Source organism: Dipodomys spectabilis, unplaced genomic scaffold, assembly GCF_019054845.1.
Source record: "Dipodomys spectabilis isolate Male_0828 unplaced genomic scaffold, ASM1905484v1 ptg000017l, whole genome shotgun sequence".
NCBI classification, from domain to species: domain Eukaryota; kingdom Metazoa; phylum Chordata; class Mammalia; order Rodentia; family Heteromyidae; genus Dipodomys; species Dipodomys spectabilis.
The window spans coordinates 5749589-5763972 of record NW_024870694.1 but is presented as its reverse complement, the minus strand read 5'-3'; the positions used below and the strand labels follow the sequence as shown (position 1 = coordinate 5763972).

Here is a 14384-nt window from a genome sequence, read left to right as displayed (position 1 = left end):
TGAATCAATTGCACTTCTAAAGTATTTTATATTTGTTTCAAATGCCTATGTCATGAAGAAGAAGGAGGAGGAGGAAGAGGAGGAAGAGGGGGAGGAGGAGAAGGAGGAAGAGGAGGAGGAGGAGGAGGAGGGGGAGGGGGAGGAAGAGGAGGAGGAGGGGGAGGAGGAGGAGAAGAAGAAGAAGAAGAAGAAGAAGGAGAAGGAGAAGAAGGAAGATGAAGAGGGAAAGTAGTAAATCAAAGAAGGCCTCAGTTAATTAAAATCTGGAGAAATTTAGTTCAAGCAGAAAAGCTCACTGTATTCCATTTCCAAAATAACAACAACAAAGAAAAACAGGATGCAGGTACGACTCAACTGGTAGATTGCCAACCTAACAAGCAAGAGGTCCTGATTTCAAACCACATAAAGAACGCTTTAATCTCTGTCCCTAAGAAGTCTTCTATATTTATTTGCAAAGTAGCTTAATAACATGTTTATCAGGTATCCTTTTCATTTAGTCAGTTTTTCTTTCTTATGAACAGCTTATGACAATTACTTTTACTTCAGGAAAATTGCAGAAATGTGATGCATTTTGTGTCCCCAGTCTCAAATGCTTCTGTCCAAATATCAGGTGCTACTTTTCAATTTTCTCAGTGTTATCAAAATATTCCTAGTTTTGGTATCATCATTTAATCAAACTGTATTTCCGTAATTTTAGCAAAACAATTTCTACATAAAGAACACTTATTATCTAAAGAATACTAGTACCAATTAGATAAAATGTGGCCCTACATTTTAATTATAATAAATAGTTTAAAAATACTAGTGTCAAGCTATATGTAAATAACTTACTTGCTTTGGGTGAGATCAACTACAATGAGATCTTTTTCCAGAAGTACTGCAACAGCATAAGGTTCTTGAAATTCTGTAAGTAAAAACAAGAAATCAGAAAGTTTTCATACTGTATATTGTATAAATATCCCAAAACAGCATTTTCTTTATTTCCTATAAAAATGTTATTTATATGACTTGAGAAAATTAGATTATAAACCAAAGTAACAACAGTTGTTTAATAAAATATATTTTGTGTCTCTCAAATTTATGTAAGGAATACTAGAGGAAAAAAGCAAAAGAAAAAAGTGGCATAATATAATGTTAAATGCATCTTAATAATAATGTATTAATAGTAATAGATTATTTGAATAGGATGGAGCTGTCACCTATTTTTTCATAAACCTGGTATTCAAGGTCTGATTTCATGCCTAAAAGGAGATGTACTTAGAAAGCAATAACTCTGCTCTGGAAAATGATACTTACTGGCCTCCCTACAAAAGTAAGACCACTTATTCTTAAAACTTTACTTTTAGTACAAACTGTTTTAACATACTTTTGGCCTTCCTACACAAGTAAGACCACTTATTCTTAAAACTTTACTTTCAGTGCAAACTGTTTTAACATACTTTTAACAGACTGACTACTATATGCCTAAAATCTAATTAGCCCTCCCCTTTTCCTTCCTTGTCCCCTATTCTTCCTTCTAAATGTTGCAGAAATTGTTTTAAGAACAAAAAATATATGGAGACTAAGACTGACACAGACTTTCTCATGGAGTTTCCATTCTAGGGATACTTAAAAATCACAAGCAGAAGAAATTAAGAACTCAGGAAATAATGGGAGCTATGAAAAGAATAATTACTAGTATGAACACGATATCTGTTTGGAATAGGGAGAGGCACGAATTCAGTTGAAGTCAAGAAAAAGACTGTTTTCATTTATAAAGGAATAATAAGGGAAAAGTACAGTGAGTTACTCTCAAGGGAGAAATAAAAATAAGATAAACACTTTATGTATATAATATTTCATTAGCTTAGACACATTGTTATTTTTCTGGTTTATAAAGAAAACTCTTCCAAAGAAGAGACTGACACAGGTCACTAATTAGTCAATGATTAAGTTTAAACTGTAATACAAATCATCTGACTCTAAATTCCATCACTTTTTCATTACATTAGCAGTTTGTACTGGGTAGTTTAAGTAGTATTGAACCAAATCAATAATTATCTGGTAAAAATTTTGTTTAAAAGATTCAGGTTTTAGATGGGAAGCAGAAATACAAGACTAGACAATCTGCACAGCTTTCAGACCTGAGAAGCTCTGGAGCTACTCAACAACTTACATGGATATGAAAGAAAATACAACATACAAACAAACAAAAAGCTGAGAAAAGAATTGGCATAATGTTTGCTATTCAAATGTATTGCTTCATAATGTTTGCTATTCAAATTGTTTTCAAACTAAAATTTCCCTCCTTTCTGACCTTTAGCTTTTTAATATTGTTTTTAAAGATATAAGATATTTAGATTTATATAATTATTAACTATATTTGAATATAATTATGATTAAAAGATTTTGCTCATTTCACTGTAACAATAGTAAAATGAGCTTAGTATTAAGAAAACATTTATGTTATCAATTAGTAAATCATTTCTCATCATTGATTTTTTCCATTTTATTAGCATACATTGGTTGTACAAAGGGGTTTCATTATGATTTTTTCCATAAACGCATGCAATGCTTTGATATTTTATTCTTCAGTGTGAAGAACAATGCATTTGATATGACTAGATGTTTTCTCTTTATTATCTCTGTTTAGGAACATCTTTGGTTATGATCTAAACAATATAAAAATAAAATAGCTAAACACTGGTATGTGTAAACTAAAAAAATTTATCATCAATCAAGATGTATTGTATTCATAAATTGATTTGTTGAATGGAAACTCCTTTGTACAATTACTTAAAGATAATAAAAATATAATTTGAAAAGAGAATTTTTAGAAAGTTACATCTATTTTATGGTTCCTTAACAAAGAAAAAGTGGCAGCATACATTTTATCTTTATAGAAGTACCTCTGTGTTGTGATGACCAGTGAGCAAGATTTCCTTAGAAGTATTTTTCAATGTGTGTCTATTTACTAAACACTTGATATTATGCAAATTAGTTTTAGCTATTTTGACCTTTACCCATTGAAATAGTGCCATAATGACAATCTGAGTTGTTAGAAAGATTAGATGGAACAATTTATATGAAGATGTTTATATCCAATAGATGTAACTATATAGTAATATTGTTAGTATCTAGAAGGGCAGTAAGAAACTTTTCTGTTATGTACTGCTGTGTATTGTAGGCTTTCTCTTCTAAAGTTTTGATGTATTGTTTTAATAGTTCAAACACATTTAAATAGTTAATAAGACTCATTTATATTTCACTGAATCAAGTTAAACTACTTCTTTTAACCTATGATGAATGAACACTTCAATCTTCCTTTACCCATTTTCTGTGAAACAAAGACTTATTAATTCACTTATAGAAGTGAACAGCCATGCTGACAATGCATTCATAGATTATTAAATACCATTAGAAATTGTCCTAACTTTTGCTGGTTTAGAAATTTATGTACCACAGACATATATTTGTATCTGTAACCATATATTTTCAGTTTCCATTGCTAGCAAATTTTCTTCTAAAAGGCACTTAAAAGGAGGAATTTTCCTTTCTTCAGCTTTTGTCCTTTATTTCTGTTCTTTATTTTTTTCTTCATAGTCCCTTGACAGTCAGTCCTAATCCTCCTTTTTATGTACTTTTACCATTCATTCTCATAACTACAGAGAAAACTTGTATTCTGATAATTCAGAACAAATAACTGTAGAACATATTCTCTCTGTTCTCTAAAAACTCTATTCTAAAAACTCCTTTCTCTCCAAAAACTATTACTGTACATGATACTACTATGTTTAAAACATATAGTTATCTATGAATTATCATATCACTCCCTATTCTACTTGTACACCAAGTTCAGAGAGTTTTTCTCATTCTATTCCTTCAGAAACTATCCTGTTTGGGTTTTTGAATGTTTTAAGTATACATTACTTATAGCTGAAATCTGAAATTTCAGTATCTCTTAAAACCTATGTGTTACTTTCTGGGAAATTTTTACTAAAATTAGTGCTTTTTTCATTACAATATTTCTTTAGGATTTCTTCTTAGCTACCTATTTCTAGGAATATTCAAAATCCTTTCAAGGTTTTCTAAATATCACCCTAGGAAACTTTACAATTTAAAAAATCCTTACCCAACTTCTTTTTTAATGTCTGCCTAAATTTTATTTGTGAAACTTTGCATGGATATTTCAGCTATCAACTATTTAGTCTATATGATAGTATATTATTAATACTCCAAAGCACATACTTTAGTATTTGAGGTCCTACTTCAATTAAACTAGTCATAATTATTTACTGATCTAGTACAATTTTATGCAATTTCGCATCAGATATCAGTTTCCTACTTGATCTGCATGCTCAACAAGTCCTTGGAACACTAACACTACAGAAACATTCAATATCTTGATTAATTAACAAAATAGGTAATCTGTCTGTTCTAACTGAAAAGGTTACTATATTGTTATTCATCTCATTTTAAATATGGAACTAAATAATTTAAAAGAAATAAATGCATCTCATATGAAATTTATAACAGACATATCTTCATAGTTGACAAAGGCTCATATAGCCTTCCAATAATCATATGAGAACAGCGTTATTATTCTTTTTCTATAAATAATAAGTAGAACTCATTAAGTATTACCCAAATATTCTATTCCCAAGTTTAATGCCCTCCCTCTACATCCATGTTCCCTTTGAACACATAATGGATAACCTAGAATGTTGTTTTAATCATAAACTCATATCTTTGTTTTCATGTTTAGATTTCATTAAAAGTGTATCACCATTAGATTTTAACACACAGTTTCTATGAGTTTAGATTCATTTTTATGTTGACAATAGGTCTTTATAATCAAGATGATAAAAAATACACATGCATTCTTCTCCCGAAGGACCTCTGTCTATTCTCAAAACAGAAATAAATCACTAACCATACATCAGCAATCCTAGAGTAATCAGCGGTACTGCAGTTGCATTTGAAGCAAAAGCAGATGTGAAACAGATACAGTACCACCAGAGTTACAGATCACTGATATCAGGTAAGTGCTTTAACTTTGATTGGCATTGGGATGGGATGGGTGGAGCTGGTCTAGGAGAGACTATTAGGAGACCTCAGTTTCCCCAAGTGATTTCACCCTGGACCCCTATCGGACCCTCCCAGCTCAGCTTCCACCATCCTTATCAAAGTTTAAAGCACTTACCTGATATTAGAACCTGAAACGCCAGCACTGCTGCACTACATCTGTCTTACTTCCAGTTTGTCAGGTACAACTGCAGAACCTGCTCCCGCACCTGTAGCTCACAGTGTTGTATGTACCACAGTGGATGTCTGCTGCCAAAACTGAAAACATTTAACCTTAATTTCATCAGAAACTTGTCATTCCAAAAATGATTTTCAACATTAATAGTTTTATTTTAATTACTTACCATTTGGATAGGGTGTTTCACATAAAGTTAGAAATTCAACAATAGGATGATCCATTTCAAGTACTGTAATTGCTTTTCCATGCATAATAGTTAAACTTGGTCTTCTGCAAGCTTTGTCATAGGACAGCCCACCAGAGAATATTATGAATGGTTCACTATATAGGAAAAAAAGTTAATGAGATGGAGAAGTCCTTTAAGACAATATGAAATCAAAGAACTAAGCCTTTAAAGATTAAGTTCAGTGAGATTATGTACACTGCAATTTGACAGAATGCCTTTCCAAGCCCTAAATTTCTCACCCAGCAACCTACTACTTTTAACAGTTTCTTTTTTCTGGATATGAATTCTAACCATTAGAATAACTAATAGATAAACCTAAAGGTATACGAGTAGGATTGGACAGAGAAGTGGAAGTGCTCCCTGGCTTTAAAAGGATAGTTAGTTGATTCTCCAACTCCATATCACTATCATTAGAATATTAGTTTATGTTAGAATATCAATTTAACTAGTTGGCTTGTGGGGCCCAACATCCCTAAGAAAAATGTGAAGTCCATAAGAAAGAAAAATTAATGAAATGAAATGTGACAGAAGAAAGCTTAGAACAATAGGTGAGAATATGAAAATTCTAGATAATGAAGTTTCTGAAATAGAAAAAGAAATATAGCAGAGGGAAGGGGGGAGAATGCAGGCAAGAATTCATTGTATATATCACAGAACTGAGAAAAGTAAGGGAAGGGGGGTTACCAGGGGGTGAAGATGTTGAAGGGATGACATAGATCAAGATGTATTGTACAAATAAACTCCTTTTTAAATGTTAAAAAAATAAATACATAACCTAAAAATTAAGAAAAGTGAGAGAAGGAGTGGTTCAGAGGGGTGAGTGAGAATTTTGAAAGGGGCAACATTCATCATGATGCATTGTATTTATAAACTGCTTTTGTAAATGACAACTTCTCTGTACAACTCCTTAAAGAAAAATATTTTAAAAGAAGATATAGCAAGATGGATAAAGATGCAAACAAAGTTTAAGTTATAAATATTATTTTAAAAACAGAAGATAACACTTTATATTTCTGTTCATATTTAAAAAATTAAAATATTTTAATATTTATTATTATTGCATAAAGCATTCATCATTTTTTAACCAATAATATTAGGTTAGGCTAAAGAGATACTGATATATACTTAAAGTAAATGCTTAAAACTTACTATAATTTCTATGAACATTTTAGAAAGCTAGTTAGATATAAACATTAAATATATCTATGATACAAACAAAACTTTCTAATGTAAGAATATAACCAATATAAAATAGAAATACCCAATGTGCAGTTCAAACAATATTTATACAGAGCTTAAGGTAATCCTAGATGAAAGAACTTACACTACTGGTTCTAGCAAATAAACATTGCAGAAGTATAGCATATGGGGAGGGGTAGTTGTAGAGGTGGGAGGGAAGGGATGGTAGGGGAAAAACAATGGAGGAGGCAACAATGCTTGATAGGAAATGTACTCATTACCTTGCTCATATAACTGTAACCCCTCTGTACAGTATTTTTATAATAAAAATGTACAAAAAGAAGTATAGAATATGATGGCTATACAAATACAAAATAAAATTCTCTTAAACACTAGACTTTCTATCTTCTATACCTTAAAGTTTAGTATTTTAAAATCAAGTCAATATTCCTTGATTTATCTTTCCAACTAAAAGTAATCTTTCCAATTTCAAAATGAAGATCTTTAAGTATAGAGATGTTATATAAATTTTTTTTATAAGCAACATTAATGAGAGCATAGCTTCTGTTTAGTGAAAACTGCTCCTTTAAATATGTATGGCCAAAAACTCAATTTTCTTTTCTTTGGTGGAGGGGGGGGGTAGTTCTTGGGTTTTAACTCATTGGCTTCATATTTGCTAGGCAAGTGTTTTACCCCTTAGACACACCCTCTTCTCATTTTTGCTTTAGTTTGAAAAGGTCTTATATTTTAGCTCAGGATACCCTGAAACTGGTATCCTCCTAACATTTGCCTTCAGCACAGCTTAGAGTACAAGCATGTACCAAAACTCTATCCTTAATTGTTAAAAAGAATATATATGATACTAATATAACTACTCATAAGGATTTAAAAGCATCTAATGCTTATTATTTGCAATATTCATAACAATGATCTTTATAGATATGCATTTAAACAACAAACAAGCCAGTTTTTAATGTAGAGAATTAATGTAGAGAATCCAGCCAGTACATATATTTACAATTATGCATAATTTTAACATACTAAATTAACAGTTATCTGCTTTCATTGTCTCTGTTCCATATATATATATATATATATATATATATATATGTTCCATATTCCCCAAAGTAAAGTACATACCTATTCCTGCAGGTCTTATATTCTACTTTAAGAATTGGTTTACAAGATTCAGATTTTCTTCCTTCTCTTTGACTTTTTCCTAAAGAAAGGAAAAGATTTAATGTAATCTGATTTAATTTGTACATGAGAATTTTGAAAATTAAAAAATGGTAAAATAATGATATAATTATGTTTGACAAAACAAACAAGTCTAGAGATCCTAATACTTTTAGGATGAACATGTAACAAATTTAGAGTTGTAACAACTGATAACTATATAATCAATGACATTATTCATACAATTATCTGCCTTTACTGCTTTATATTTCCAAATATAAATGTTACTTCTTAAAATTTATTTAGTTACTTTTGATTCAAAATAAAATAAGCAAGTTTGAAATGGAAGATGCAAACATACATACTTATTAATATGTATAATGTAATGTGTTGTTATGACAAATTCCTACTAGGATCACAATTTTATATATATTGGAGGCAAACTCCTCATATTACACAAAGATTTGTGATGTAAATCATATGAGGATGCTTCAAATAAATTCCATCTTGATTTAATTCATTTAAAGCTACTTCTGTCACACTAAATATAAATAATATGTCCCATGGCTTTAAAATAATTTTAATGATGTATTCTATTTGTTTTAATCATAAATTATAGAACTTTTTACAGAGGCAATGATTATGTTGCTTGGACTTAATATGGTTAAGAGAAGTACATGAAAACAAAACTGCATATGATGTATTTATCTTTAAAATCATGCTTCTAGTTTAATTCTATACCTCATTTTGATAATATTGTCTCATGATATTCAAATTTTATGCTTATTTTATTAAGAACTTTTATTTATCTGAGTATTTTCCTAATTTACAGATACACATAAAGATGTTTACATGAATAGATGCTTAAATTTTTATAATAAAGGATGGCACAACTAAATTCAATCATGTTGACAAGGCAGTTTTATTCAATTTATTTAAAAGAAATGGTATCAGTATACAACAAATCATTATCTGCCCCATGTAAATTCTAAAGTTGCCTTTTTTCTTTCTCTTTTATCAACAAAAATCTTGATGCTAAATTGGTCATAAAATTCTCAGTGTAGAAAAATTATATTTATATACATATCATATATCAAAGAGATGCAGATATAAGTAGATCATGCAATGTAATAAAGAAATATTTTTGGCTCAAGGACTCACTCTAAACAGTGATCTTAAGATTGACATTGGACTTTAGTGATTCTGATAATGAAGGGGAACTGAGGGAAATAAAAGACACAAATAGAAGATAGATCTGTTCTCATTTTATATGGATTTTATTTTCATCTACTACTTCTCTAAAATTACCAAGCCATTATTTTAACAAAATATTGTACATATATGGAAGCAAGTATTTTCCAATTAATAAATATCACTGTCACAAACTAATCACAGTAGAAATGAATAATTACATGGATAATTGATGTTTTATTTCAAATTCCAATTACAACAATTTGTTTTTTATTATATTCATTGCATGTCAGTAATTAAAACATGCATGTCATATTATTTAAAAGAACATTTTGTTGCCATTCCTTTTTTTGAAAGGTATTATATTAAAGTATTACATATATAAAGAAATAACTAAACTCCAAAATATCTGAATCCACTAGATTATACAAAACAAACAAATTTTACAGTATGATATAACAGAAACAAATGGCTGACATAAAACGTTGTAGAAGTTGATGTTAAAAACAAAGGTTTTATGGTTGGCAAATATGTCTAGATAAAAAGATCTAGTGTAAGGGAACTGAAAAAATAATTCTTAGGTACAAAATAATCAATTAATACAATTTATTCTTTAAACAATGGAAGATTTTTGAGCTGGATAGTAAAACCATGTTTCAGAACATTAATATGACTTTTTTTTGGATGTGCTGGGTATTGACCTCAGGGCCTTGTATTTGATAGGCAGGCATTCTTCCTCTAGAACCAAGCCTCCAGCTCTGTTTTACATTAGTTATTTTTGAGGTACCCCTGCAGGCCTAGGTTCCTATCCTTGTACTTATACTTCCCTGTATAACTGGAGATAACAAGTGCACGTTAGTATGCCCTTTTCTTGTGCTTCCCCCAGGACTGGGGTAACAGGTATACACCACATGGCCAACCATTAGTTGCGATGGAGTCTCAAATTGTAATCTCTCAATCTCTGCCTTCCAAGTAGCTAATATTATAGGCTTCAGCCACTGTGTCAAGTTAATATGGCTTAATTTAGCAAAACACTTTTTGAAGAGTATAAGAATTCTAGAAACACAATTTTGAAACAGCACAGGCAAAGATAAAAACTGAATAAAGAAAAAGTCTCAAGCAAGTATGGAATACCTTTGTCTATAATAGAAGTTTATCAACCTCAACAGACCAGTAGAATTAGAATTCAATATATATATATATACATATATACTAGTTTTTAGCAGTTTGAATTCTAATAACATATTTATATGTTTTATGTATATAACATATAATTATGTTATAGATATAAACATATCAAATGTTTGGAACTAGTCAAAATTGAATTTTAATAATATAAGCAAGTAAATACAAAATTTATCAAGTAATTATAGTATACTCTTACATACAAAAAAACCTGAGAATTTCAGTGGACAGGAGTGAGGGGAATAAGAACTAATTACCACAAAGGCAAGTAATCCTGAGTTGCATATCTACCTAAGTGTTCATAGTGGCAACCTACATAAAGCATTTCTAAGAATGCATCCAGATGTGATCTTCAAGTAAAAAGGTCAAGTGTTAATAATTTAATCCTTTATACTTGTAATATATGACTATGGTATAAAAATGGCATACAAACAAAACATGACATATTATAGAAAACATTATTTTCTAAATAAAATGCTGTAACAAGTTTGCAAAAATGGAATATATAATGTGTAACTTAGGTTTTGACTTCTATGCTTACAAATACTAAATGTTGTAAGGTAAACATAAATTTCAGTTAATTCCCAATGTTATCAGAAGTAATTTGGTCACTTAAGTCATAGATATTCATACATTTGATTAAGTCAGATATTCATACATTTGATTTTTTACAATTCTAGTCACATATATAGATGCAAGAAAAATCTTTACAGAAGATTAAACACCTCTTTTTAATATGTAAGATAATAAATACTACCTACCATTAGTCTAAGTGCCAATGGCTCAGGCTTGTAATCTTAGCTATTCAGGAAGCTGAGATCAGAGGATTTCACAGCTCAAAGCCAGACCTAGTAGCAGTCTGTTAGACTCCACCTCTAATTAACAGCAAAATGTCCTAATGTAAGTATAGTTCAAGTAGTAGAGTATCCTTGTGAATAAGCAAGTTGAGCAAGTGCAAATTTCTGGTACCAGCAAAACGAATGAATGAATGAATAGGCACAATCCTTATATTTAGTGTAGGAGTATAAAAGTTAGTTCTGAACATCAGCTATTATATATAGCACCATTCTATCTCTTCATCAATTCTTGAAAATTGTCTAACTATACTATATCTTTTACCTCAAATATATCAAGCATTATCCATTATCCATTTTTGGTTGGTACAGCCTTTATGTAAGTATACCACACAAAATAGGGAAGTAGGGTGTTGGCAGTAAGGGAAGCAAAGTTGAGGCATAATGTGGAGATCAGTAGCAACTACAAATAAACAATGTTCTAATTTCTTTTTTTAAAAACCAAACCTACTAATGCCATCACTCTTACTTTAAGTCAGTGTTGAGTCTCCAGTTTTTCCCTGAAAGATCTTACCATGTGGAATTGTGGTCTGGAAAGGGCGACTTGGGCTTTTCAGGTTCCACAAAGTCAAGCTACCATCTGAATGGCTGCACATGAACTGTCTGCCTTCATGATGCCAATCGATTGAATGAATAGCCTAATAAAATAACAAAAAGAGATAGGAGAAGTAAATATGTTGTATCATTAGATATAGTCCCAAGGAAAAATACTCTGACAAAAGTATTATACTGATAGCATGTTTTGATCTTTGACCTCAATCTTCTGAAGACTTATAAAAGGCTAATGAAAGAAAAGTTAAGCACATGCCCTAGTATAATTGTATTTTATAAACTTTTGATTTTAATTCTAGTCCCTTTCTGTATCATGACATGCTTACTTGTCAAATTATATAGAAGTAAAAGAAAAGCTAGGCACTTGGTAGCTCATGCTTGTAATCCTAGGTAATCAGGAGGCTGAGATCTGAGGACTGCAGTTCAAAGCCAGCATAGGCAGGAAATGCTGTGAGACTTTTCTCTCCAACAAACTATTAAAAAAAAAAAACAAACCCAAAAGTGGTGGTGTTGCTCAAGTGTTACAGCACTATTTTCTCAAAATGTTATATTCTCAGTGCTAGTATAGAATTTCGCATAAAGTAAGTTTTCATGAAATATATAATGAATAAGAAATTGTCATGCATATTTCTAAAGCTCAGGTATTCTTCCTAAATCAAGTCTGGGTAATGTATTAAGTACAAAATAAGGGCATGTTCATACAAAATCTTTTCTTTAAAGAAAAATAAAAGGAAGATTAGTATAAGCAAATTTTGAGAGTACTTATTATTTGGAACTCTGTACACATAAATACATACATATAATGTAGATATATCCATCAACCTGTACATAATATAATGTAAAATGTTCTATATAATAAGCATTATTAAAGTTAATAACTGATGGCTGGGATAATTATACATATTACAAATGAAATAATTTATGAACTGTGCCTGAAAAAGTAATGCTCGATTAAATGGAAAGTCAACAAGAAATTCTGAACTGAAGTTTTCATTGCTATACAGAGACTTTTGGGCCAGTTTCCAGTAGGTGCAATTAGAAGGAAAACATTCATCATTATCTTCTCTGTTGTTTATTTCTTTTTACCTATATGGAAATGAAAATGTCACTTCTTTTGCTTCCCCAGTGGCTCATTCCTGTGATCCTAGCTACTCAGGAGTCTGAAATCTGAGGATCTCAGTTCAAAGCTAGCCCGGGCAGGAAAGTCTGTGAGACTCCTATCTCCAATTAAACACCATAAAACTGCAGTGGTGCTGTAGCTTAAGTGGTAGAGCGCTAGCCTTGAGCTGAAGAGGTCAGGGACAATACCCAGGCCCAGAATTCAAGCCCCACTACCGACAAACAATAACAACAAAACAAAAACTAACATTCAAGATAAAATTAACCCAGAGTTGAAACTTGTGCAAATAGCAAAAGACAGTGTGAGACACTATTTTAGATAAAACACTTGTAATAAATATACAAAGCTTAGGAGTAATAAAGTGACACAAAGTCATAAAACAACTTTCAAGTATTTTTCAGTAGAAATCACTTACCTCATCATAATATACTCTCAATTCTGCTCTTTTAGATTTCAAATCCCAGAATACTACTGTACCATTTTCATAACCTATTAACAGCTGAAAAACATTAAAACAATTATATTCTTAATTCTGATATTAATTTTAATTAGGATCAAATACAGAATAATGTTAACACAATAAAGAAAAAATTCTATATAACAAAAACTTCCATAAATATAACAAAACCTCCATACAATGTCAAATTTTCTATAATTTGAAAATAACCTTAATAGCCTAAAAAAATTCACCACAATGTTTGACAAGAAATGTATTCACTACTTTACCTATGTAACGGTAACCCCTTTGTACATTACCTTGGCAATAAAATTAAATTTTGAAAAATTCACCACAAAGTAATTTTTATGTATCAACTAAAAATGTTTTAAATGATAAATCAGCTTTCTTTAATGTAAATATTTACCAAAGAACTGAAGAAACTATTAATATATATGACACAATATAAAAATATGTGAAAATTGAACAAGGAGAAAAATGAGATAGAAAATTAAGGTAAAATATAAAATAGTGGGTGCCACTGTTCAAGATGCATTGTGCATGTAAATTGACATGTTGAATTGAATCCTTGTGTACAACTGTTTAAAGATATTAAAATAAATTTGGAAAAAAGATAAAACCAGATGCTATTAATAAACCACTTGATCCAATGTACTTAAAACTATGGCCAAAATGTGGCTTCAAATTTCTTTCTATCAAGCTCTATTTTATTTGGTTAGTCAGCATTTCAAATTGGTTTAGAAACTCTCAGAAGTTCACAAAGTTCTCCTAGTTCTTCACACCATTAACCAATGCCTGGTATCTTCTTTAAAATTAATACATAAGGTAAACTTAAAATAAATAGCTTTTTTTAAGTAGGAGAATTTGATAATAGGTAAAAATTTAAATATTATGTCACTAAAGAAATGTATAGTTATTTTCAAGTTATAACATATGCTTAATGTTTGATAAACCATATACAATTTATAAATTATTTGATACAAAAAAATTGGGCTTTTTGATATGATGACCAAATAAGCGATTTGCTAAATCTAGAAATGTCAAAATTTAATACATATTATATAATGTTCCTTAAAATAAAAATTAATATTTTGTCATATGTACTGTAGTAAGATATATTTAAGTTCAAATCATTCTTTCATACCAGAGAAAATTATGAACAATAAAATGAACTTCAATTGATTGTGTAAGATTATGGAAGA

The 14384-nt window shown here is 30.2% G+C and overlaps 1 protein-coding gene across 6 annotated transcripts in view; it reads right to left on the bottom strand.

Annotated features, from left to right (window-relative positions):
* Stxbp5l (syntaxin binding protein 5L) overlaps positions 1-14384 on the bottom strand; it is a 179963-nt gene that overhangs the window by 80667 nt on the left and 84912 nt on the right. For all 6 annotated transcript variants that reach the window (XM_042668305.1, XM_042668311.1, XM_042668310.1 and 3 more), the window contains exons 8-12: positions 13141-13224; positions 11568-11691; positions 7788-7866; positions 5409-5563; positions 832-904 (exon numbers count right to left, since the gene is read on the bottom strand). In XM_042668305.1, coding sequence (XP_042524239.1) covers positions 832-904; positions 5409-5563; positions 7788-7866; positions 11568-11691; positions 13141-13224 — 515 coding nt within the window. The remainder of the gene's footprint in view (positions 1-831; positions 905-5408; positions 5564-7787; positions 7867-11567; positions 11692-13140; positions 13225-14384) is intronic.